We start from the raw sequence: 27841 nt of genomic DNA, 5'->3' as shown, positions 1-27841 counted from the left end.
AATACATTTTGGAAAATGTGAAGATATATTGTACGCATGTTTTTATTTTAAATTAATTTGCTGAAAAGGATTTTCTAATGTAATTTTTAAATACCATTTTAACTTAATAATCTACAGGATTTATGCATGCATATTTGTTACTTCTTTAGTACCATTGACGACAATAGATGTCCAATCCATTTGAAGACTTAAAATGAATTTGACAACAATACTCATGAAAAACTCAATAAAAGTCACAGCACATGTATGAAAAGAGCCACATATTTGAGGTCTACACCTTCAACGACAGTGGAAAATACAGTAAAAATGCAAATATTGAAAGCTAAAAGGCTAAAAAATAACGAGATTTGTATTTTAGTGTACCAATGTCTCTAAAGGATGACAATAAAATATGATTTTACAATCAAAATGGCACATAAAGCTGCTGATATGATACTTATAAGTGAAAGATTCCGTTATTGATAAAAATGTTTGAATTCTATCACTTCCCGTTGTATTTGTCTCACATTGACTTCTTTGTTCCAAAATCCGGGTAGAAAAAAAGGCACAAAACACAAGACGTCTTTCTTCACCTTCAAAAACAGATGACTTGAAACTTTTCATTGCATAATAGCCGCTTTATATTTCGAACCAGCGTTTAAATGACGATACATGACTCCCTTTTGTGCACCAAATCCCCAAATAAAATTCCCCACTTACTTCCTGATTGATTTAAATTACAAATAGCCAAAAGTAAATCATTGAAAATATTAAAATACATAGTAGCTCAGCAGCTGAGTGCTTGGTACATCAGTCTCACAGCGGTCCTGGGCTCCAGCACCCCCGCAACCATAATGAGTATAAAGTTCATAAAATTATATATATATATATATATATATATATATATATATATATATATATATATATATATATATATATATATATATATATATATATATATATATATATATATATATATATATATATATATATATATATATATATATATATATATATATATATATATATATATATATATATATATATATATATATATATATATATATATATATATATATATAATAATTTTATTGTCTTACATTTGTGGGACTATAAGCTAAATATTTTAGGTAATTTTGTATTTATTATTAGTTTTGCAACATACGTCATCACACTGCGAATTGGTTTCTCCTTACGTCATTATCCAGCGACCCATACTTTGTAAACATTCTTGAATCGTGTGTTCAATGTGAGCGAATCAACGATGGATAATCTCGTTAAAGTACGTATTGATTTCACGCAATTCTACAAGGTTTAATGGAATACATATCTTTATCTCGATTCGTAATTGAATTCATATTAAAAATAAACGATTGATTCTACGTTTACTGCATGCGATTCATTGTCAAAACAGCAAATTGCTGCATAGTAAACACTATGCCTGACACTAATCTGGTGTTTCGCTTCTAAAAAATGATTGCAATTGATATGATTTACCTTGAAATTGTATATTTATGTGTCTTCATGCTCAGCAAACCTTGTGCATGTTGTTTGTAATGAATAATAAGATGGAGAAACTCAAAGACTCTTGTGTATTGAGGTGCATGGTGGTGGTGCCAACTACGATTCCGATTTTAGTGACGATGAGACCCAAGGAGAGACTTCTGAGAGCAAACTTAAAAGGTAAAATATGTGGTTGTAACATTCAATATCCGAGTAGAATATAACCCTGTAAAGGATAATGTGGATCAAGTGAAGGAAACTAAAATAATAATGCATCCTTTCTGGCAGGAAACATGAAAAAGAAATATTACAGAAGCCTTTCCAGAAAGATCGGCATTCTAAGGTGGCTCATCGCACTTTTCACTCCAATGAAGTGGACAGGTAAGCAAGAATCAAAGCTGATTGATGACAAAAGAGGAGGAAAAGGAGGGGATGGGGTCCTACAATCTTGAGTCTTAAATCCCATTTTTATCATATCACTTATTTTACAAGTACTTAGACTGTTTTACGGGACCCTTGTTAGTAAAAGCGGTACGGAAAGAGAATAAACTGAAATTATGTCAACTTTGTTTGTAAATATGTGTTGTCTTTTGTTTTGCAGGGAAGAAGCCAGAAATAGAAGAGCCCACTTGATATCATTAAATGCGGTATCCTTTGTTTAACTCACTGGTTGCTACTTGTGATAAAATAGCCACAAACTCATTTAAATTCACAGCATAGGGATGAAAAGCGACATATTAGTGGTACTGATAGAGTTAATTTACTCAATGTACATGCAGGGAAAAAGTAATTAATACCCCCCAAAAAATGCCGAATGAACACCCTTAAGCAGCTTTTTCCAGTTTGAGCGACATAAAAAGTTTGTCGGCGACTACATCATGTATTACGGAGGACACCTGGCTGACTTCAAACGCTCTACGTATGTATCTTGTATTTTACCTTTCTTCTTTATATGCCAAAGTGAACATTTTCTCTCTCTCTTTCAGAGCAAATGACAAAACCGACTCGGATGTTCTGCGGGAGAACCATCGCTTCCTTTGGAGGGATGAGGATGAAGAAGATATGACTTGGTGAAACCTCGCAGTCATTGTTTTTATTTTAAATGTATAAATTCAACACTTTTTCCGCCAACATTCATTTTTTGAATTCCTATGTGTGTCCTAGGGAGAAGGAATTGGCAAAAAAGTATTATGACAAGCTGTTTAAGGAGTACTGCATATCTGATCTCAGCCGATATAAGGAAAACAAGGTAGGTTTCCACAAATAATGCCATTATTCCACAAATTATGCCTTCAGATTATTTTAAGTCAACTAATAAATTATTCTTTTAGCAATGAATTGAATAATTAGTCCACATACAAGTCGGTATTTGTTGACATTATAACTGAAGTATTGGAACCAAAACCTATGATAAAGGGTTACCACAAATATTAGGTAAGTATGTAGCCAATGCGAACTGCTTGTTTATTGGGCCCACCCTTTTTAATCTATTTTTAAAAAGTTTAAAAACTACATACTATAATGTTAAAATTAATATGTTAATGGTTAGATTATCTACAATATGTTTCTATATTAATTGTGTTTTTAAATAAATAAAATTGATAAATATAGAGAGTAAATAAAGATTTCATTTTTGATTTTTTACAATTTAAACAAATGCAAAATATATATAAGGGTTAATTTATTATCCATTTTTTTTAGGTCAACAATATCTCAATGATTAATATCAAAATTGTTGTCTTTTTATTTATTTATTAACTGATTTTTTTATGATTAACAACTTATATGTAGTAGCCTAACTTGAATGAGACACATTTTTTAACACTCAAAAATGTTGTTTTGAGTAAAAAGACAGAAATATATTTTGCAAGCCCTTTCATGATCAAATTTTTTTTCACTTTTTCAAGTGATTTGTATATATTTCCTTTTTTCAAATTATCTTACCGATCTCGCAGTTTAACACAAAAGTCTTACATTGCTCCAAACTATAAACAAATTCTTTATTCATAATCAATGATACAACTTGAAAATTGGAAATGAAAAGTCAGTCTTGATTCATTGATTCGCTATGTGTACTTTTTCCTCTTCTCTCATATTGTCGCCTGGTGATGAAATGTTGTATTTTGTCACCAGCGCGGCGTGACGCCGCCCCCGCTCCAACATTAATTCCCGCCGTGACATTCCGTTCCCGAGGACGGACGAGCGCGGCGGAGCGGAGAAGCCATTCAATTTTGGCCCCGATCCGTTTAACATGACAAAAAAAGAAACTGCATTTTATTTTCTGTACTTGACAGAATACCCTTGCGGTTATCTGAGCGCTAATGCAGATGGAGACCCTGCTTGCATTGAAAGTACTGCTTTAAAAAGTGACTCATTTCAATTATTTCTACTTCTTTATCAATAGTTTGGATTCCGCTGGAGGATGGAAAGCGAAGTTGTCTCCGGTAAAGGTAGGAAAACGGCACTTTTGCTATTTTTTTTTGTTTATATACAATGATACCTCGACATACGAGCACCTCAACATACGAGCACCTCGACGTACGAGCACCTCGACGTACGAGCACCTCGACGTACGAGCACCTCGACATACGAGCACCTCGGCATACGAGAACCTCGACATACGGGCACCTCGACATACGAGCACCTCGACATACGAGCATTTTGAGGTACGGGTAAAAGTTCAAGCAAATAATTATCTCCAGATACAAGAAAAAAAATTGAGATATGAGAAAGGCAGGTGGCTAAGACGTGAGAGGTTGTTTATCATTGTAGCGCACTGTCTTTTTTGCCGCATCTCTTTCGTGTATAACAGATATCTACGAGCACTGGGCGGAGCGTTGCATTTTTTTCAGTGTTTTTTTTTCCGTCATTCAACAATTATAATTCCTCGTTTAATTTAAATAAAATCGATGTTATTTAAATTCAGTCTTAAACATTAATGAAGTCCATATCATTAAATTTCTTTTGCTTCACACGCAAAGTAAAAATATATATATTTTTAAAAATCACCTGTTTTATGTTATACATTAGTATAACATAAATAAATCAATCAAATTAAAAGCCTTTCTTGTCATTATATACAGCTGCGTATACAGCTGTGGTACTCCACAATGTGCGTTTTCCCAGTAAAAACATAAATAAGTGTCTGAGTTACAATGGATTGGATGTCTCACACTGTCAATGGCAGCTAATGAGTTTTACAGAAATAAAGTCAAAATAAAAGCAATAATTTACAAATTTTAAGGAATATAACTACGTTATTATTCAATTCAAATACTAGTGTAAGTCCATCGACGTCAATGGCAGCCAATTCGTTTCACTTGTCAGGGAAGATGCTGTATTTCTTTGTGAGTGTTGTCTTTAGCCACTAGGTAGCGATAAAGGCATACTGTTGCCTCTTTCTACAGTTCCTGGTTGACTTAGTTGGGTCACTGTACTTTAGCCTCAATCTTGACACGACGGCATTCAAAGCTTTTGCCTTCTCTGACCTTTTCTTGTAAAGCTTTTCAAATCATAGACCTGCTCCTCCCTCACCTTTAATCTGCAGACTAGTGCTGCCATCAAGCATTATTTTGGGAGTTAAGTCTGTATTTGCAGAAGAGTCCACTCTTCATATTATATTAAAATCACATATTTAACTCTTACAGCCTTTACAAAATTGCCAAAATTTAGTATGTAACTACACTGTATCATTTTTTTCCCAAAAGAAAAAACTGATACAATCTCATTTTGATTCAATATAAAAAAATCAGACATTTTTTAAAATTAAAATTAAAATTATCCTACTGACTATATATATTTTTAGAGCAAAATACAGGAATACAATAAGAAAGTTGAGAGAAGACAATATTTACCGTTTTGTTTGGGATTTTTTAAATTAAAGACTGTACAATCATTTAAAAATGAATCAAAATAGATTTGTAATATTTTTTATCTGTTAAATATAAAAAAGGTGAAGTGAATTAATAAAAATACATTGTTAGACAAATACAAGTAAAAAGAAATATTGATTGTTTCCTCCTCAAATATAATAAATATAACTTTTTGATGAAAAAATATTCTTTATTATTTCAAATTTTCCAATTTTTTTGTATGTGTTTTAAAAAATGGCAGTTTCCCCCTCTTAGCTGTTTATTTTATTTAATATAATTTATGGCAAAAAAGTAGATTTGGATAATTTGGTGCCAACAAAGTCTCCAAAGTTACAGTTGTCAAATTAGCCTGATTTCTCATAGCAACCCGAAAGCAGACAAATGCACTCTGTGCCTGAGATAACTGACGAAGGCAATATATTGTTCCAGATTAAGTCGCTGTAATCCTGATCGGTCACATTTCAGACGACAAAACTTGAGACGAAAAGGGATTAGTTAGACTTGATCTCATTGGTTGGACCTTCCCTCCACAGAACTTTCATAAATATATTTATTAACTGATTCATTATCTATTTATTTATGTCTAAAATGTATTTTTCTGCGTCTGTATTCTCACCCTCTTGCTACTGTGATAATGAAATTTCCCAAATACGGTATGAATAAAGTTATCTAATCTAATCTAAACGTCCAATCCGTTTGGACTGTGAGGGTCTGACAGTGGTCATGGCTTGTGAATAGTCCACAACTCAATCCAATTCAAAATATATAGTTAAAGTTATAGACAACAACAGCCAATGAGTTTTATTATGTACTAGATTTTTGGAAATACCCCAGGAAAAGCTTTCAAAACTCAATTTTCTATCTTTTTGTATGTTAACTAAACCTAAATGAGTATATAGCTTTTTCCTTTCTATAGGAAAATGAAATGCACTGCTTGTCAAGGATACGACTTGAATTATGTAAAAAAAAAAGAACGCTCCGGCTTGTGGTAATAATTGACATTGGAGGAGACGGGGTGTAGGGGATAAAAAAACTAGGGGAGCGAGAATGCGTACGAGGCAATTACGCTGGACGTGTTTTGACATTGAAGGACTTTTGCTCCTCGGGTTGCTGCTTGGCATTGAACAGCTGGAAGCTTTTGTTGTTGTTTCACTCAACGTCTGAAAATATCAGTAAACAGCGGCGTGATGGCTGCACCAGAAAGAAAATGTTGGAGCTATGGGAAAATGAAAACAACGTTTAATTATGGGAGTTAAAATTTAGGACCCCGTTGATGAGGTTTAAAAAATATATTCATTTTTTTGTAATTATTTTTATTTTAACTTGTTTTTTTATTCTGATAACCCACATAATATAGATTTATTAGGGCATAGGTATTTTCTGGACTATATGCTGCATTTAAAAAAAAAAATATAAAGTATTAAAAATATATATTTTGTAAGTATTTGTATTTTAACTTTTTTTTAAAAATTTATTTTGATAACCTGCAGAATATAAATTTATTGGGGTTAGGGTTTTTTTTTGGACTATAAACTGTTTAAAAAATAAAAATAAAAATTATAGTTTGACCGGGGATGCAACATCGATCAAGTTTTTAAATTATATATGGTTGTAATTATTTTTATTTTAACTTTTTGTTTTTTTAAATTTATTTTGATAGCCTGCAGAATATATGTTTATTAGGAAATAGGTATTTTCTGTACTATAAGCTGCAGTTTTAAAAACAATACATTATTAATTAATTTATCTATTTCAGAGTTTGACCAGGGATGCAATATGTACTCCGGTGCGATTTATGTGTGAAATTAATCACACATTTCTATATAATTTCCCATGTTATCTTTCCACTGAACCGCAGTAGAGCGCTGTAGGTTTTTGTTGATCATTACAACATTACCAGTGGGTAGACTTTTGGCTTATCTCCTCAGGGGTCATCACAGCTGACTCATACGATCGCCCTTAACTTATAAAAACAACCAAGAAGGGCTATACAAAAATATTGTAATTCCAATCAGTTATGTCATGAGAATATTATTGACATTCTTTGTTTTATTGACATTAACGCATTTCCTGCTATAAATGGTGATAGAATTCAAATCCACTTCGTCAATTGTCATTAAAATGTACAAAAAAGGGTTTAGCAAAAGAGAACAATGTTAAGACTGAAAAATACTCCAAACTTCCAATTATAACTTTTGCAACTTTGTTTTTATTCTTCTTCTTTAACAACTTTTGTCCAAACGTCCTGTTTTTCATTTGTATGATTCTATTTAAACTGAAATGTTTTTTTCCTGCACTTTTCTGGCAAAAAACCCTTTTTTTCTTATTCTCTGATAGTTTTTCTTTCTTTTTTAAAGCTGATCGTTTATTTAAAAATGCTTTCAACCAAGCTAGTGAGTGCTTGTTATTTTTGCTTGAATTCAGTAGTTCTACAGTGCCACCACAAAGCGACCCACTTTATGTCTTAAACAAATAGTAAATCCTCTCCAAGAATCACCACTCTTGATCGTGACGCCGCACTTGACCTTGACTTTAAATCCTCAAAAACGTCTCATTAATAGATCCAAAAAAGTAAAAGACTAAAGCATATGCTCATTTGAAAAGAGGTCTAGAGTGTTGCGGCTAAGTAAAACGAAAGTGGCCTTTAATCTAACAGCAGTCCGGATCGGCATTATTTATTAAAAAGGAGGCCCTGCTGTGTTCCGTTGTGCAGGAATAAATCAGCTCCAGTGTGTATTTTTAGGAGGGGAATTGCTTTCTAAGCATTCCCAATGAGTTCTGCGGCAATTCTTCAAGTCATAACTTTTTCTCCAACAACTCTTTTGTCCTCCATAGGGCAGTTGTTTCACTCATTGGCTTCCATTGACAGAGCTAGACGTCCAATCTAAATGTCGTCAATGGCAGTGATTGAGTCGTACAACTACCTACCACAGCCGCTTTATAGCAAACAGTCCCTTGTGTTTTTTAAAAAAAAACAATAAATATTTATTTTCATCTTTAGTTTTTTAAAATAAAGAGAGAACATTTTCAGAAATGTTTACATTTTTCAAAAATATTTGGGCATTTCAAAAAAGTAATGAAATGCTTGTTTTGGTAGAATTTAACAAATATTTTAGCTTTTTTCTTGCAAGAGGAAATATAAACTATCAAATTTTTCAAATATTTTTATTGTGTTTTTAATTCAAGGAAAAACTAAATAGATTTTAATAAGTAATTTTTTATTTACATAAAAAGTAAGTGTAAGCAGGAAATATTCAGTTTTATTTTTTTACAATATGATATATATATATATATATATATATATATATATATATATATATATATATATATATATATATATATATATATATACATATACATATATATATATATATATATATATATATATATATATATATATGTATATGTATATGTATATATATATATATATATATATATATATATATATATATATATATATATATATATATATATATATATATATATATATATATATATATATATATATATATATATATGTATATATATATATATATATATATATATGTATATATATATATATATATATATATATATATATATATATATATATATGTATATATATATATATATGTATATATATATATATGTATATATATATATATATATATATATATATATATATATATATATATATATATATATATATATATATATATATATATATATATGTATGTGTGTGTATATATATATGCATATATATACATATACAAATGTATATAAAACAAACTTTAAAAATACTTTTTGAGGAATAATAATGCAGCCCTAGTCCCTATTATAGTTGTCGTCCATCCTCATGGGGGAGGGTGGCTAATGTTCCCATTCTAAAAGGATTGCAACCCCTAACCCTAACTAACCCTTTCACCATCAATTAAAGCCGTTGAGTTGAATAACCCAAAATAGTCACTTTCCCTAATCAGGGTTAATAAAGGAGAAGAAAATATGAAGTTCAAGTCACATTATAATATGACAAAATACAGAGAAACCTGGAGGATGAGTGTATTTTTTGCACTGTAGTATTTTTTCCAGTGTTGGGTGCAGTTGGTCAAACGCCCTTTGGTCTGCTCTGTCAGCCGCCCTCCACGGAGTAAATAAATGTTACAACACAGAGGCGGAGTGTTGCACCTCTTCCCAGCAGAGGGAATTTTCTTGTCAGAGACAAAAAAAACACAATCATTTTTCTGGGGAAAAAAAAGGCAGGCTTTTTAGTGGCCTAATCTTTTCTTTGTTAGTTGTGGGAAAGACAATGTTGCTGTGAAGGTTATTAGTATTTTTCCTTGGTTGGTTTATGAAAGGGGATAAATAGGGTTGTGTTGAATATTTATTTTAACAATAGGTTAATGTTTTACTGCCATCAAACGTCCAATTTTGACTCAATTTTAGGCATTTTAAAATGATTTAGCCGATTAGGCCTACTGTGATTAATGGATTAAGTATCAGCTTAACATTTGTCAATGTAACACAGAACTTTTTAAAGAGTATATTAATCATGCAAGATAATGTTGATTACAAAATGAAATTCCAAATTTTGAGCGTCTTCGTATTTGATAGTCATAATAAGAATTAATAACAGTTTCCATAATTGTCTTTAGCCCAAAATAGACAAAAAATCTAAATACTAACATTTTATTTTACAGTTTTTAATATCATAAAGCAGATATTTATTTTATTCTCACATTTTATTCAGATTTCCATGTTAATTGTTTTTGAATTTATACATTTTGTGCTTCTTTTTCCTTTTTGTTTGTTTGTTTTGCAAAAATAATTCCTTTACTCCCCATAAAATAAACACAAAGGATAAAAGTACATGTTTTGAAATTACATTTTAAATGTATTTTTTGCTCTAGCATCCCTGCGACTCCCGTAAATTTAAATTGCGGAGTAAATGAATGAATTAACATATAAAGAAAAAAAGCAAATAATAGTTAATAGCCTCTTTTATGACTTACTTTATAAATAAAATATATGCTATTCTAAATATTGTAATCACTGCCAAATCTAGTAATTAAAATGGAACTAATGTCTTCCAGCCAATGGCAGTTAATGACCTGACTGGTTAAACACGTTTGTTTGTGTTCTTGCGTTCTTTTATTTCCTTTGGATGTCTCCTTTGAGGTTGCCTAGCAACCATTGAAAGAAGCCCTTAGAAACAAGGGAGACACAGACCAAGGGACATGTAAATTGCTCATTAGCAAGCGAGTGACTTCTGACAGCCATGTTTTATCGGATTTGTGGACACCCAAGTCAGACGTCGCTTTGCTTTTTAGGATGTTGGCGTAATGAACGCCATGCTTGTCGTTTTGCACGTTATTTAAAATTAGGGGACACATTTAACGTGTCAATTTAATGTCAGCTCTTTATTATTAAAATTGTTTGCTTACTTGTACAAAGTGGAGACGTTTTTCTTAGTATGAGGCACTTTAAAGCAATTACATGTTTTTAAGGTGAAGGCTGACTAATACAAGTATTTAAAAAATGAATTAAAATAGGAATTTAGTGCATGCCTGAATTTTTTAATGCAATTTTTTCTTTTTCTTTTCCTACAATGCCTATATTCATTTTCAATGCCAACATATTGAAAATGTTGGAGATATAGCAATAATTGGAGATTTAAAAAAAAAAAATATATATATATATTTAAAAAATAAATAAATCAAATTCAAAATAAACTCTTTTAATTGAATGTTGAACCCTTCAGGTTCTTGGCACCCCCCAACTTTGTTAAGCACTTCATCTGACTCTTTGTTTGACATCTCATGCTAAAGTCCTCCAGACACGCGATAACGAGCTTTTCCCACTTGCTAACGACTCAGCGCTGTCAATCACGCGCTCGCCGGCAAAACGCCAAAGATCGGCGACGGCACGCGCTGGGGTCACCGCCTCGCCACGTCACTCGCTAGATAGTTAATCGGGCGGCCATCTGCCCGCACCCTCCAACCCGACAGGAATTAGGGACCATTGACGTAAAAGGGATAGGAGTTTCCTTGCTTAACGGTTTTACTTTTGCCTTGTCGCTGCCAATGTTTTTTACCCTTAGAGCATGTGAGGGTCAAATTGCACTTTGGGAGACTGTCATTTGTTCTCACGTTAAAAGTGTGGTATTTGCATCGAGCATATTTATCGGCAACATTGTGTACAGTGTTACCTTGAGATGCTGAGTTGGTTTTTGTGACCATACTCCTAACTCAATGCATTCAATTTCACATTGGGGGTAGTTTTAAAAATAAATACATAAATAAATTGTGGGTGTACAAATGCCATAGCTAGACTTTACTACAGATGGTCTTTTTAGGGTGGAGGTAATAGCCTTGCAATGCATGGTTGCTTTTTGGAGGAAAAATATATATATACTACTACGTATACTTTTTCACCCCAGAAAGGAAAGATATTGTGTTTTTTGCTGTTGTTGTGAACAATAACGTCCTTCTAGACAGATATTGTGGACTTACTTTACATTTTTTTTTTGATAAAAAGCCTTTACTTGATCAATTTTAAAAAGAAAAAGTTTACCGTATTTTTTCATAGTTTGGGTGCGACTTATACTCCAGAAAATACGTTACTATATAGAGTTGTTGTGTTTTTTTTTCAAGGAAAGACAATTACATAGTACAACTATATTTATATAACTTACTAGTCAGCTCAAGGGTTGACTTTCACTGATCAGGAATGGTGTTCCACCACCAGAGGCTTAGAATAGCAAATGAGCGGTCACCATACAAGTTGTATTTGGACTTTAGAATGGTCGTAGGCAGAGGAACACAGAGTCTAAGAGGATGATGTACAATTACCCAAACACAAATTAGTGACATCACTTCAAGTCTTTTTCTAATGGCTGACGTCCTTGTTCTGATCTGGCATGTGAGGAGAAAGCAGTCTCGTGGCCCGACGGCGTCATCACTTTCAGCAGGCCTTCCTGCTACGCTTGGGTCAGGATCGTCGTTGGCCCCCGTGCCAAGTCGGGATCTGTGTGACGCACTCACACCTTTCTTTCAATCTGTGGGAATGGCGAGCTGATCAGTGGCGTCTTAATCTGGTCTAAGGATAAAGTGAGGTCAGCTGTTGGATGAAGAGTCTTGTTCGAAAACCCAATGACATCTATTTCTCACTCTAAAATATACTCTTGACTTCCATGATTATTATTATTTTACATAAATAACTATAATGTAATAACAGAATAATAAAAAAAAATACATATCTTTTTAAGTTCTACTCTACCACCTAAAAAACAACAGCAGCTTTTTGGTTACACAGTAACAATATATCTGCAAAAAAACATCTTACAATACAAAAAAAAATACTTTCCGTGTCTTTTGGGGGCATGAGAAAAATGTCTCACTAAAAAAAAAAATTATACCTAATACTTATGGTGGTTATTTTATATACAAAAAAATAATGTGAAAAAAATGAGGCGTCTGCTCAACAAAAAAATATTAACATATTTTTCAGACTAAGTCACACTGTATGTAGTATTGCAAGCCCAGTAAACTATGAAAAAGCACAGTTTATAGTCTGGGAAATAGGGTGTAACATCTGAATGTTGCGGTGAATCAGGACCACTTAAATGGTACTGGTGTATTGACCTTGACCTTTATTTAATAATACCGACTTTAAATGAGAATGCTTCACACTTGTGGGTCTACATGAGTTGACTCTCTTTCCAGAAAAACATCTCCCATTTAAATAGGTTTGTATAATCACCATAATTCATGTGTTGGGTGCCTTTTAAGGGAGTGGCATAATGAGATGTGGCAAGGTGGTGTACCACAAAGGTCAATCTTGATCCATTTTTTTTATTTTTGTTATTTTAATTGAAAATGACACCAAATGTTTTGTTGTCATGCAGGTCAATTCCAATGTGGAAACAAACGTTGCGAGAACCAAGAAGGCTTGAAAAGCTGGGAGGTGAATTTTGCCTACGTGGAACAAGGTGACAAGAGAAATGCACTGGTCAAACTGAGTAAGTCCAATAATTCTGTCGACATCTACAGAATTTTAGTGTAGTGCATACTAAAGGTGCACCGACTGATTGGGCGCCCTGTCCATTTTAGAGAAAATCTGACACTTTTGAGGGTGCATTATAGGCGTGTAAATACGGTTTTAAGAAAGTGCACACTCGTCAGTTGATGCAGCTTTGCCTGATGGTGGGTGTGGGTTGCAGTCTCTTAGGGATCTCTTCCAAGAGAAGGCTCATAATAATCCTCCTTCAGGTATCATAGCGTAGAAAATCCTGTTAGAATAATTACAGTAATTGTAGGACCCACCAGTCCAGGAAAGAATAGTCACGCACCATATCACAAGCTGACTATGCTGGGGAAAACTAGGGATAAAAAACAGACCAGCTATTCATTAACTCATTGGCTAAACTTGACAGTGATAGGAGGGATAGGAAGGGAGCAGGAAGGGATTGGCAGTGATAGGACGCCAACTGTTGCCAATGGCAGTGAAATTGTAAGTAATCTCTCCAAGCACATAAGTAAATTGTTAATGTTTTTTCATATGTAAATTTAAAAGAGCTAAACTGTATGTGATATAACGGAAATAATTCGCAAGTTGACTATGCAACTCATGCAATTATCTCAGTGAATTTTTTTAATTTACCTGACAACTTTTGTCATTTTACATATGGAGTTGGACATATCTCTTTAAGGCAGTCAATGAGTTAATCCATCCTCCAATGGTCTTGAATCCTTAAATGATCCCTTTTGGCATATTCATTTTTGCTATGTTAATCAAGTTTTCCACTGCTTCAAATGCATAATCTTATTTAATGTATATTTAAAATAGCTAAAAAGTATCTGATGTCACGGCAGTTATTCCCAAGTTTGCTTTGACTAATCGCTTCATCAAAGTATTAAATATAATATACACATTGTATATATTGGACGTCTTTTGCCGTAAATTGCATCTTTACAGTTAATTATTGTAATTACATATACAATACCTACGTACAATATTGTGTATATATAATTATTATTTTCAAAGGAGTTCCACAGGGCTCAATTCCTCACCCACTTCTTTTATGTACTGTTTTTTAAAATTATTTTTTTTACTTCTAGGACTTTGTCCGGAATGCTCTTTCAAACTGAACTTCCACCACAAGTGAGACCATTTTCATTTTATTAACCCCACATATAAACACAACTCATGTTCAATAAAATATGAATGTGAATGTGCTGTGGAATGTTTGCATTCTATCTTTGACACTGAGCTTCTGACAGTTAATCCACGCTTCTCACATTCTAGACGAAAAGAGGTGAAGGCAAAGAAGACATTAAGAAAGGTACAAGAAGAAAAGTCAGAGCCGCCACCAAAAAAGAGGAAAAAAACCTCAGAGTCACGCTCCAAGAAGCGCAAGCACCGGAGGCGCAAAGGTAACATCTTGAAAATTCCTCATTTGCTACTTTTCATTTTGACGGAGGTGTTTCGCCGTCTCCCCACAGATCCGTCTTCCTCCTTTTCTGGCAGTTCGGACGAGTCGACGGGCAAAGGTAAACACGCTTTCGGGCATTTGTCATATTCTCGCTTCACTCTCGGCCAGGCCCCGGAGCTCGTGCCTCCAAAATGAAAACGCTTGGAAAACCAGCCCATCTTGAAAACATCATCTATTAGCCTGCGGGCACCACTGTTTTTTTTTCAGCTGTCTGGCTTTATATTCGTATATTCGGATGCGCCTGTTTCCAATAATGTATTTTTTGGTACTATGGATAGTCCAATACAGTAGAACTGTACCGATGTGGTTAAAATGAATAGGGTTTTCTTCAAAAATTGAGGCTGCAAATAACAAATATAATAGAATAATTAAATGATATGCTTTGTGATTAGTGGAAAAATCACATCAACAATCATTGGTTCCCCTGAAGTAAAGAAAATCTAAATTAATAGCATTTTCTTTTTTTTAATAGAATCATTTTTATATGTTTGAATGTCTAATATTTCAAATTTATAACGTTCCCGAAATGGATGCATGTTGTTGTTAATTTCCATCATACAAACTATTTTATGTATTTTATGACTTGTTTTCTTTTTTTTTTTTGATCAAGGGGGTTTAGATTGATTGACATTGCTTCATTGGCCAATACATAAAAAAAAATGTACTTGTTTTTCCAACTGTTTAACAAAAAAAAGCAATAATTAGGCTGCCAGCGACTAACAATTAAAAGAGATTGATCTCTATAGTGGCAACTTCATAAATCATTACAATTATTCTTAATACGTTTTTCTCTTGGAAATTCTTAAATTATGCTACATTTTCAGAAAGAACAATTTTAGCCACGATTAATAATTGTTTTAATAATTTAATATAGCTAATTGCTTATTCGATTAGATTAAATAACTTTATTTATCGCGTATTTGGGAAATTTCATTGTCACAGTAGCAAGAGGGTGAGAATACAGACACAGAAAAAGACAAAGTAGACATAAATAAATAGGTAATAAATAAATAAATATATAATAATTGCCTGATTTGAACTCAACACAGCAAACTAACAATTATTGTAATCTGTGGATTATTCAATTAATCGTCATTTTCTCACGAGCTGCCCAAAAATCAGGGTTTGATTTCCAAACTTGGAATCGGATTTAAATTGCTGTCAATGACACTGAAAGATCCTTTTTGATCAATTTTCAGACTCGGAAGCAGAAGACTCTGCCACTGGCGCCTCTGAGTCGGACCACTGGAGAGGACCCGCCCCAGCAGTGGAGGAGAAGTCAAGGTGAGTCATTAGAGTTCACGTTAAAACGATGCCAGCTAAACCCCTTTAATGCTGTCAAACAAGGTGTGGCTTTGTCTGTATAGTGTGTAAAGGACCACCCTCAATGACGAGGGGCGACTCAATCCCTTCCTGACCTTTTCTTGACTTTAGCCTTTCTCTTCCATGTCTGGATGAGATTCATTGTCAACTGTTAAGATTGTGTTTTTTTTGTTTGTTTGCTTAATGTTTATCCTAAGCATGAAAATGTGGTTAAAATGGCAGAATTGCTAATACTTGGATGTATTTTTTGACCTCAGGGAGGAAGAGTTTGATGACTATTTTGAAGACTTGTTCCTCTAGAAGACTGGATCAAAACTGGTTAGCACTAAAATTCAAGATTTTTCAAACCATGTTAAAATGGTATTTTGTTTTTTTTTATTTTTATGAGTATTTTTTTTAATCTTAGCTTTAGTTGTTTCCAATAGTTATATATTTAAGATGACTTTTTCCTAAAAACCGAAAGAGAGAAATCAATTTGAAAATCCATTCAAAATTGGGTAATCCAAAATAAGTACTAGTCTTTTTTTAAGTTTCAAAGCAATAAAAAATACATACAAAAATAGACTAAATCAAAACAAACTACTTTATTGGACCTGGGACTTGTTCCAGAAGTTAAAACGTCCTAGCATTTTGTCAGCAAAAATGTTATCATAATCTTGTTTTTTTTAAAAACGATCAATTTTGTTACTACCTATTAAATTGGAAGAGAAGTTCCACAGGGCTCAATTCTTAGCCCACTCCCCTTGAATGTTCTTTCAAGTAACTAAACTGTGCCAGAGCATCATTCTTTGTTTTGTATAAACTAAATATTGTTCGGAAAGAGTTAAAATGTTATTTTTACTTTTAGACAACTTTAACTTTGGCTTACTACCTTAAAAATAGATTATGGAGTTCCACAGGGCTTGATACTTAGCCCACTCTCATTGATTATTTTTTTTTAAACACTTAGTTGACAAAAATGTATTAAATTGAATTTTTCTAAGCCTTATACAAAATTTGAAAAATGTAAACCCTAAATGAGTTTCAAGGTTCATTTTAAATACGCTTTCCCAAATGTATTCTTGAACATTCGTTCCGTTTCTGACCGGCCACCACTCGTTGAACACTAAGGGATGTCAAATGTGGCCAGGTAACATTGAATCAGGCGCGGGGATCAGAAACAATCCGCTGATCCTCTTCTCGGGCAGGCTCATCCAGCTTTGGAGCCTGTAAGATCCCTGCACGATACTATAGCTAAGAGAGAACGCTTGTTTCTGCTAAGCCGCAGTCGGCTGGGGTCGATCAGGGACACCCGAGGGGGTTTCTTCTGACCTTGACGCATTTGAGTGATCAAGCAAGACCAACAAGTCCATACAGTGCTTTTTATTTTTTCATGAGTAGCACATACGTACAGGTGGAACAGTCAAAATTGCTAATATCTGACAGCGTAGAGGTTACTTCATGCAACTCGGTGCCCTGGAGAAGCACAGTGGCATTTGCTGGTATACTTGTAAAGCTCCTGTGATTGGATTTAGAACGTTTGATTGATGCCTCATTGATTGGAACTGAAGACGTTGCATAAGAGGTGGAAGTGGGAAAACATTTGGGGAAAGTGTAGGGCGACCCAGTTCCAGAGAGCAGACTTAGAACCCGTCAATTACACAAATCCATGTGTGACATTATCAACACCACTTATTGATAAGGCTTTGCTATGTATGCAAGAAGATCAAACACATATCCTATATTTTTTTTGTGTTATTTATTGTTTTACAATCCATTTTAGTTCTTTTGAACATATTTTGTGTACGCCAGTGAACTCATGCAAGCCGTGCAGAGAATTGTTATAGATTTTTCCTGTCTAAATCATATCACATCACAGGAGATAAAAGTGTTTTGAGTGTTTGCGTTAGATAGATAGTACATGTAAAACAGTTATAAACACTTTGAGAGTTTATTTTGTATTTATTTTGATAATTTTTGGCTGCCATTAAAAGCTGATAAGATGACCACAATCGGCTTTAAAAAAAATAGGCTGTTTTTATATCGACCACTTTGTAACTTTGGCAAATTAAGACTTGCAACACTTAAACTCGGGAAATAGATCACTATCTTGCTTACTGTTCAATTGGCTTTTTGCGTTTTTTTGTTTTTGTTTTGTTTTGTTTTAATTCATTGGACATGATTGTCCGCAAGAGACGCTTAATCCATTTGGACTAAAAGAGCCGGAAAGGTATTGATTTTAAATCTAAAATTGGTTCATTTCTGAGTGAAGTTAGTTAAGAATGCATAGATTTCTCACCAAGTATTATGTTTAACCAACTGGCTGCTATGTCGGATATAGAAGTCCAATTTGTTTTTGACTGGGAAGGTCAGACAACAATCTTTTAATTGACGTTTTGATCGTCAGGAGTGAAAAATGATCATTCACTGCCATTCACTTCAAATTTATTGCCGTTAATGGCAGTTCATTACCTAAGAATAGTATATACTAGATTTGAATTCTTTACCAATTCACAAAATGTACACAAAATCCAAATACCTTGCATGAAGAACCCGATAATGTACACAAGCTCAAAATAGTTTGGTGTATTTTTATTCCTATTTAACTGTTTTAAAGTAATATTTCCATCCAAAAGTCACGTTGTTCCATGCCATGCTAATTGTCTAGTGAGCAAAAAGAGGAGATAATTCCACCGATGTCATCACAAAATGAAGTTTCCCATGGAAAAAAAACAAAAACATAGAACCACCATCCAACTTGTCCTCAAATTTTCATATTGTTCCTCTTGGCTGTTAGAATGTGGCCTCCTCGGGATGCTAATCCAGACTATGAAAAATTGGTCTAGACCAGAATCGGTAACCGGGAACAACTAGACATCTGATTAGATGGTGGAACCAATTTGGGTGAAGTCCATAACTGTGTGACGTCGGGAAGAATTCAGCATATGGTGCACGTTTTTGACTTGGTGTCACCACCGCCAGCTAGAAAACAAAAAACGAGATAGTTTTTAGTTTAATGCGCCAAAGTCAAATTCACCACATTTTTTGTAAGGTGAATAGTGCAGTATTTGTTCTGAGGGATTTTCCTTTAAAAAACAAAAAAAAAAACTAACTAATTTTTTTGTGCAATGCATTTTGACCTTAGAGCCCTGGCAAGCTATTCTTAGTCAAAATCGATTGGGCGCCTATCATCATCAATGGCACTGAAATGGTTAAACTTGAAGTGAAAGTGTCAAGGGTGAGAGTTTGTTCAAGAAGCATTTAGAAAATATTTATCGCTGATCAAGAGAAAATAAAAAATGTGAAAATTAAGAATATTTAGTTTATTCCTCTATAAAAAATGAAACGAGTATTAATTAATTGAAAGTGTTGAGGGTGAGAATTTGTTCAAGAAGCATTTAGCATTAATTATTGCTTATCAAGAGAAAATTTACACAAAAAATTATTTACATATAAATATTTACAGTTTTTTCCTCTATAAAAAATAAAATGAAAATTAATTACCGTATTTTCACGACTATAAGGCGCACTTAAAAGTCTTACATTTTCTCCATAATAGACAGGGCGCTTTATAATCCAGTGTGCTTTATATATGGAAAAAAAAGTGTCATCCATTGAGGGTGCGCCTTATGATGCGGTGCGCCTTGTAGTTGTGAAAATACAGTAATTGAAAGAGTCAATAATAGTTGGTTTACCTTTCTTGGCTTCCTCCTCCTCCAGTTTCTTCTTCTCGTCCTCGATTGCCTTAATCTTGGCGTTGTACACTTCGGCCTGTGCGTTCCATTGGGACCGGTTGTAGTTGAGGCCGTCGAACATGGGTTGGATCTCCTTGTGAAAGCGGGAGAACTCCTGGGAAAATAAAAACAAGGATATTTGGATTGCCAGAAGGTTGAAATTCTGCTTTCTATAGTACTATCAAACTGCTATTTTTTTACCTTGTACACAAACGAGCAGACAAAGTCAATGAAACCGCACTGCATCTTGGGTAATTGCTCTGCACAATTCCTGTCCATCATGGGCTAGAAAAAGCACAAGTAAGATGACATTTTTATATTAGTTGAGAAAAAAAATTATCAATATGAAGAAATTTTGGTGACTTACAATGGGTTGCTGGTCCAAAACCGTCCTCTCCAAATCTCCCTGTTCCCAGAATTCTGCGGCAACCATAAGCGCCACCTAGAAGAATCAAGCCACCCTTGTAAAATGGATCTCTGGGTGAACTCATCTGCTGCCATTGACAGCAATAAACGTCCTGAACAATTTGAACTAGTTCAAATGGATTCGAATTTTATTAATTGGTGTCAATTGACCTTTTTTTGTGAGACCAAGAATGTTTGATGAATAATTTTTAGTAACAATTGACAACACAAAAATGAGTTAATTTATGAAATAATATTAAAACTGAATAGTAAGAAGGATGGATGTTGACGTGTTTCTTTTGTGAGTGTAGCAAGTGATCAGGTGCTGATGTTATTGTGTAGTGGATGCAAAAAAAAGATCTTTTTTTAAAGCAACTGTGCTTTAGATGTAAGTAACAGAATGAATTAAGTATTGGTGTATTAACCCGTAGGGACAAAAAATAGGCAACTCACCTTGCTTTGCACTTCCCAAGGTTTGGTGATGGCTGATAAGTCACAGCCGGTCATCATCATGGCCCTAGAAAAGCAAGAAGAAAGAGAAAAAGAGAGAAATTGGAATGTTAAAAGTTACGAAAATATGCCATTGCATTTTTATTCAATTAACATATATAGCCATGATTGGAATGGATTGATGTATCTGTATTTTGGCTGTCATAGTTCCAACTGTCTTTGGTATTTACTATAGTCGTCTATGGCACTGACTGACATAGTTGCGGTCAAAAACAAAAGGAAAAATAATAGTAATTTTATATTATGTGTGTGCTCCTTACATGACAATTTCCTTCCTGGTGGGATTGTTGGAGATGTAGCCTACAGACTCCTTTTCATCTGTCATGGGCTCAGTAGCGTTCACGATATTTTGGAACATAGTTCTCTTTCTGTTGGACGGAAAAAATTCATTAATTCTCCCCCACTAAATCTGTAGAGCAAAAAGGCACTTCTTAGCAACACACTTGAAGTAAAGTGCCAGATCGGTGGCGATGATGCAAACGTCAAAGAGGTGCTGCACGGTTTCAAACTGGCGCTTCTGAAGGTTGCAGAAGATGTTCAAACTCTGCGGAAAAACAAAAAAAATGTGTAAGAAGGGAAAGTGAGCACCTAATTGACAAACAAACACCTCATACCTCCTCGCCCATAAGCGTCTTGCTGTACTCCAAGTGGTGTCTCTCCATAATGGACGAGCCGTGAAGTTTGGCCAGAGGAGATGCGCTCCTAAAAGGGTGAAAAGAAGGACATTGTACAATATTTAATCATTCTAAATAAGTAGGGGAAGTGTTAGGATTTACTTGGTCTGGTAAAGGTTGTTTGTGCCTCTGTGGTCGATATCGTGACAGAAGGCGGCGGCCACCATGGCGAAGGCATCCAGGTCTGAGTAGTACTTCCTCAGCTTTCCTGTCTGCCAAATTATACCATTTTGTAAAATGGATCAGCACCCATTGAGTTAATCTACTTTGTTGATTAATCCAAAAATGAAAACAAGAGCTCGATATATAAGTATTGCGGCCTGGCGGATGAGTAGTTAGAGCATTGGCCTCACAGGTCTGGCTTCCTGGATTGGAATACAGCTTGGCAAACCTGTATGGAGTTTGCATGTTCTTAACAGGCTTGTGTGGATTTTCTACGGGTACTCCCATTTCCTTCCACATTGCAAAAACATGTCTGATAGGCTGGTTGAACACTCTAAATTGCCCCTAGTTATGATTATGAACATGAATGGTTGTCTGTATAATTCTGCCCTTTGATTGGCTGGCCATCGATTCAGGGTAAATCCCCCACCTGGTGCTTATAATTAGCTGAGATAGGCTTCGGGATGAGTGGTTCCGAAAATGAGTGAAGTAATGAATAATTAAATTATTTTATTTGTTTGTTTTTGGGTTAGGGTTTTATCGATTTGCTAAATAAGAATGTACCCCTATTTTTTTCTAGTTTATTAATTTAATTGTATGGATTTGTTGAAAACCTAGAACAAAGATGGACAACCATTCACACTCAAATCTAGGGGCGATTTAGATTATCCAAACCACACACCATGCATTTTTTGGAATGTGGGATGAAACCAGATTACCCAGAGAAAACCCACACAGGCTTGAGAACATACAAACTCAACACAGGTGTACCAACCTGGATTTGAACCCAGGACCACAGAACAGTGAGGCGGATGTGCTAACTACTCATCCGCTGGTCCCTCCTATTGATTTGTAAAAATTAAAAACTTAAGTCAATTTACCAAACATAACAAAATTCCTCTGTTTTTAAGACACTTCACCAAGATCAATATAATTGAAGAATTTCCATAGGAAGCCTGTATTCACCCCATTTGATTCTGACAGTTGACGGTTTAACTACCTGAAGCAGGCAAAACATGGTGTGGCCCACGTTGAAACCATGCCGCCAGTTGTGGTAGGTGATAGAACGGTAGCCCTTCCTCACTGTGTACATCCACCGAGTCAGCGTCTGAGGAAGGGTCACAAAACCTGACATGAGCTTCAATTGAAGACTGATTTTCTATCACCCCTGACTTCAACATTAAAAATCAAGGCAGTAACAAGCAAAGTAATGACCATACTGACCTCAGCGGGAACTTTAAACTTCTCCACGACCCCCAGCTCAAAGAACATACGAATTCCGGCCCTGATCAGGTCGAACTCAGACACAGGGAAGTCACTGAATGCGAACGAGTACAGGTTCTCGCCGTTGACATTGTCGGCTGTCGGGCACGTAGCTCTCTGCGCAGAGGAAAAAAAAAAGATGTTCAACATGAAATGTGGGCAAGAATGGCAGACAAGGAGTTTTCATTGTGTATTTATCCATTCAAATTTCCATAGACAAAATAGTGATACATTTTGTCTTTAAGACTCAAGACCAATCTTGTTCCAAGATCAGTTTTAGACGTTGTGATTCCCAATAAACTCAGTCTTGGATTTGTATGTCTTGATTGCTCCTGATCTGATCTCAGTGATTCTTGACTTCAGATTATAAAACAGTTTTAATCTTGACTTTGTTTTGATAATTCCTGATTTCAAGTCTTGGTCGGTTTTCTGTCTGGTCTCAAACGTGATTTCCAATTCTCAATCTCAAACTTCACTTTCACTTTGTTTCCATAATTCATTTCAGGCAAGTCTTGGTCGGGTTTTTTTTCTGGCCTCAAACTCCATTCCAAAATTTGTCAGTCTTGGTCTTGATTCTCAAAAGTCTTTATTTAATCACAATGGTTCCTTATTTCAAGTCTTGGTCTGGGTCCCAATTCTCAGTCTCAGTTCATTAAATTAATATAGACAAATGTAACGTGCTTTAAGATTGCTCTTGGTTCCAAATTAATTGTGAAGGTCTAGCTGTGGTTTCAAATTTGATTTTCCTGAAACCTTGCTTTGGTTCCAGTCTTTGTCTTGACTACCAAAAGTCTTGCTTTTCCCCAAATTTCTGGCCAGTCTTGATATAGTCTCGGACTCGATTCCCCCTTATCAGTATCAGTCTATTTAATTTCCATAGACTAAATGGCAAGTACTTGTAGACTTTGTGGACTTCCTGGCTCCAGTTTTTTAACTAGGTCTACAATGTCTTGTTTCGGTCTTGCTAATGCAATCAAGAAATTCCCGAATACGAGATGAAATAAAGTTCAAACCTAACCTAAAAGACTTCCCCTCTGTCTGCTCGATTACATTCCAGAAATAGCATCTAAGCAATACATTCCTTTTATCTTCTATCTTTCCACCCATCCTAATTTCCTTCTAGTCGCGTTGAGATTAAGTAGTCTGATTGCTCACTTAATCAGTTTATCAGTCCATCCATTGAATTTCCCAGAGGAAAATACAGAGAAGACTTATTACATCAGTCTTACCAATAGTTTGTACATTTCCTTTTGGTCACAATCCTCAGGCTCACTATTGAACTTGTCTTGGGTATTCTGTGTATCAAGTAGAACAAAATAGCCATTATATTTTGACATTAACATTTAGATGTGTAGACCAAGGTACTAACCAGAATGGACTGCAGTTCACTGCCTGTACACATGGTCTGGCACATGAGCATCTCTTGAGCGATCTCTTTCCGGTACTCCATGTGGTTAAGTCTGTCGTAGGTGTCGCAGTTGAGCACGGACCAACCCAGGAACTGGGTCAGCGCCTGCACAGGATGTCAAAAAATGAGGAGAAAAACAAAAAAGTTAGGCTCGGGGCAAGCAACCAAAAACAAACAAAGATGAAGGGAGCGAATGTGTGGGAACTGCACGAATACTCTGAAGTGTCACCAACTCATCTAATTGCCTCATTAATTAGATTCATTAGTGGAACAACTTGCACATTTGTTTGGATACTTTGAAATGGGAAGTCGATGTGCAGCACAATCATTTTCATTTTACAAACTTTTTCTTAATTGATGTGCGTGCATATTGTGGGATGTGAGTTTAGAAATGGGAAAACTATGTTCCATTCATTTACTAGTTTGGTAGGGTTATTTAATAGGAAAACTTGCTGTATTTGTAATTATACTCTTACTCTTTCAGTGCCAATGACGATTGTAGATGTCTAATCATGTGGCTTTTTTCATCCTTTAGTGAATTTAAATGAGTTTGTCAATAGCAAATGTCCCAAAAGTGGTAAAAATAAATTAATATTTAAGTTTTTCCAAGTTCAACTGTATTTAGATGTCTTGGAAATGTAATCAATGGCTTCAAATGACAGCAATGGACGTTTATTTAATTTGAACAGAAAGTATTGGAGTCTCGTTACTGACCTCAGTGATCTGCTCATCGTGTTCGTCAAATGGTTTTCCATCTTTCCGGTTGAAAAATGTGGCGATGCCCACAATTTCTTCCTTTTTATTGACGATGGGCAGTGACAACACGTTTTTGATGACAAAACCCGTCTCGTCCACTGCTTCTTTCTGCAGTCCAAAAAAAAAAAAAAAAACATTTTTGAGAAAAATAAATGAATAAATTGTGGTTTCGTGTGGACGCACCTGAAATGTGAAGAAGTCATCTGCAGCAACATTCATCATGTTGCAAATCTGAAAAAGATTGTTTTGTTCGGTAAAAATGTATCATTAAATTTAGTGACACGTTTGTTGGTAATTGCGTTTTGGGGGACTTACAAAGCCATTCTCCGCAACATAGGTGGGAAGTCCGCTAACCAGAGCCCAATGATCTGCTGGAGGACCCCTGAACGTGACAAACAGTCATTAAAAACAAAAGTAGTTTAAATAGTGACGTTTTGATCCAAATTGTGAGCCTTAGAAAGTCTTAAGGGGTTAAACTTTTGCAAGATTTGGTTTAAAAAATGTGAAAAATCTAAATATTTTGTGAACAGTTTCAAATGTAACATGAATGGGAATGATAGGATTGTATGATCCTTGTTTCGGTGGAAGGATTTTGTTTTGTTGTCATATTTAGGTAAAAATGGAGATATATTTTCAGAAATAAAATTAAAATGTGAATGTAAGAAATAGAAATGAGTGAGTGATGTTAAATCAGTGCATGAAACTTAGTAGTAATAGAAAGTTCATGATATTTAATCATTAACAGAAACTTTTGGTTAAAACTTTGACTCTACTCAAAAATGTTTAACTACTAAATGTTCAAGTGTGTTGGTTTGAATGGAATATCGGTTTTAAAAGACAGAAATTCCAATGTTTTTTTTTAGTTGCCCCCTTAAAAAAAGCAAGCAGAAAAAAATTAGAATAACAGACTATGTCACATCAAATACACACACTGGTATAGCCGAAACTGTTAAGTTTAAGGTCAAAACTTTCATGGAATTAATACCAAAATTAATCTTTGAAACCCAGTGCTAATCCACTTTGGGACTTTGTGGCCTTGGGGGAGGTCAGGACGAAACTGATGGATTTTATTGTGCAGGTGCCGTGTGCAATTATGCCACTCACGGTATGACTTTAATTTCTTCCTTGCCCTCCAGGAGGTAGTCGATGATCTTGTAAAAGATGACTTCCTACATTTAAAAAAAGCAGACTTTAGCATACCCTGACAAAAATTAGTGGGTCGCGTCTTTGGGGGAGTGTTCGTTACCCTTCCATCTGGTGTCTTCGGGCCTTTGTAAGGTTCCACATCTCCCAATTTCACCGGCCATTCATCGTAGAATTCCTTAAGGGACCGAGTGTGGGTATTAGTGTGGTTATAGGGGAAGGGTTATGTCGATTATTGGAGGCGAACCTTCTCCTTGGTCATATCCAAGAGGCCCACTGAGTATCGCTCGCATGATAAGTAGATCCTGACGGTATAGAGCGCTTTGTGAAACTGCCTCTCGATGTCGGTCAACTCTTCAAAAACTTTACTGGCAGACCACAGCAAAACCTGTACTCCATAAAAGACAAAATACATTGTCAAAATAGGTCAACAACTTGTTTTCAGAAACAAAAAGGGTCTAAACACTTTGCCCTAAGGCTTTTAAGTCATTGACTGGCATTGAGTGTAATGGCCGAACCAGAACAATATTCACGTTTTGCCATTTACAAGACTTAAACTAAGGACAACAACAACCTTCGTGCTGTTCAATTGGTTGTAATCAGTTTAGAAAATAACATTGGTGGCCATTGAGCTCGAGGGTTCGGTACATGCATGGTGGGCTGGTTGGACACTCTAAATTGCCCTTAGGGATGAGTGTGAGTGCAAATGGTTGAACGACTGCTTGTGCTCTGAGATTGGCTGGCCACCAAGTCAGGGTGGATAGGCTCCAGCACCCCTCGCGACCCTTATAAAGTGCAGGATGCTCACCTGACTTCTTCTGGACTCCACGTTGAACATATAGGCGGTGTGATGCTGTAGGGCTACGACGTGCGCAAAGGTCATGTACTTGTGGAAGAGCTGAGGAGCACATCGTACAGATTACGGTCTCGGGATCAGATCGACAAATGTCACGTTCCGATTCGTCATACCGCTTCGTCTTCAGGTGTGAAGTGAGGAGCTCCAATCTTGTTGAGCGCCGTTACCACTCCTAGACATTCCTTGTCGGCCATGAGGGGATACGTCAGCATACATTTGGTCTTGTAGCCTGTCTGCTTATCCACAAAGTCGCTGAACTTTTTATTCTGTGGGAACGTTTGACATCAGTTATCCATTTAATCCCGTGTGGTTTAATTACGGACACAACATCGATCACCGCAGTTTCTATATTTCTTTTCTAAAAGGAATCTCATCTCGCCCACTTTCATAAATAAACGCTGATTAGTTGTCCTGCCAGTAATCAACCTTGATGACAGACAACACTGAATGATGAGCTAGGAATTAATCACAGCGTTTAATTACTCTTTTACCAGAAATCAGTGATCCTCTGATTGTACAGTCAGTTGCGTAATGATGAAGCATCCCATAAAAAGTCCTTAAATGCCTCTTATTTTATTCGACAAATTAAAGCGTCAATTTCCATATTTTCCTGCAAAATAAATTAACTGGTCCGAGGATGCTTTTGGACACAGACTTGCTTTTTATAGCTCGTTTAAGAGCATTACAAATGTACTTTGATTGCCAGTGAACGCATTATTTAGAGGACATAAAGTACAATCCACCCATATCAAAGGTACTATTGTGATGGTACTAGAATTTTTAACTCCATATTGATACTCAAAAT

General features: G+C 35.1%; 2 protein-coding genes across 2 annotated transcripts in view; one reads left to right on the top strand and one right to left on the bottom strand.

Annotated features, from left to right (window-relative positions):
* The first annotated feature begins 1160 nt into the window (after positions 1 to 1160).
* Positions 1161 to 18864, top strand: fra10ac1 (FRA10A associated CGG repeat 1). The gene is made up of 14 exons (XM_077739703.1): positions 1161 to 1261; positions 1580 to 1662; positions 1771 to 1863; positions 2084 to 2129; positions 2325 to 2401; positions 2469 to 2552; positions 2647 to 2731; positions 3887 to 3932; positions 13237 to 13350; positions 14450 to 14492; positions 14637 to 14764; positions 14834 to 14881; positions 16023 to 16107; positions 16404 to 18864. The coding sequence occupies exons 1-14, from the start codon at positions 1244 to 1246 to the stop codon at positions 16444 to 16446; spliced, it is 993 nt and encodes a 330-aa protein (XP_077595829.1). The 5' UTR covers positions 1161 to 1243; the 3' UTR covers positions 16447 to 18864.
* Positions 17494 to 27841, bottom strand: part of pde6c (phosphodiesterase 6C, cGMP-specific, cone, alpha prime) — a 12690-nt gene continuing 2342 nt past the window's right edge. Inside the window, 21 exon segments of the mRNA XM_077739700.1 lie at positions 17494 to 19107; positions 19821 to 19974; positions 20061 to 20144; positions 20227 to 20301; positions 20718 to 20781; positions 21035 to 21142; positions 21218 to 21318; positions 21389 to 21476; positions 21551 to 21660; positions 22611 to 22718; positions 22835 to 22990; positions 24103 to 24168; positions 24243 to 24386; positions 24996 to 25145; positions 25221 to 25268; positions 25353 to 25419; positions 26142 to 26206; positions 26284 to 26358; positions 26428 to 26568; positions 26989 to 27078; positions 27150 to 27302. Of these exon segments, the coding sequence (XP_077595826.1) occupies positions 19064 to 19107; positions 19821 to 19974; positions 20061 to 20144; positions 20227 to 20301; positions 20718 to 20781; positions 21035 to 21142; positions 21218 to 21318; positions 21389 to 21476; positions 21551 to 21660; positions 22611 to 22718; positions 22835 to 22990; positions 24103 to 24168; positions 24243 to 24386; positions 24996 to 25145; positions 25221 to 25268; positions 25353 to 25419; positions 26142 to 26206; positions 26284 to 26358; positions 26428 to 26568; positions 26989 to 27078; positions 27150 to 27302 (2091 nt within the window). The 3' untranslated portion in view covers positions 17494 to 19063.

The sequence above is a fragment of the Stigmatopora nigra genome, chromosome 18, assembly GCF_051989575.1.
Source record: "Stigmatopora nigra isolate UIUO_SnigA chromosome 18, RoL_Snig_1.1, whole genome shotgun sequence".
Classification (NCBI taxonomy): domain Eukaryota; kingdom Metazoa; phylum Chordata; class Actinopteri; order Syngnathiformes; family Syngnathidae; genus Stigmatopora; species Stigmatopora nigra.
Note: the sequence above shows the minus strand (reverse complement) of the source record. Positions and strands in the feature narration are given on the sequence as shown.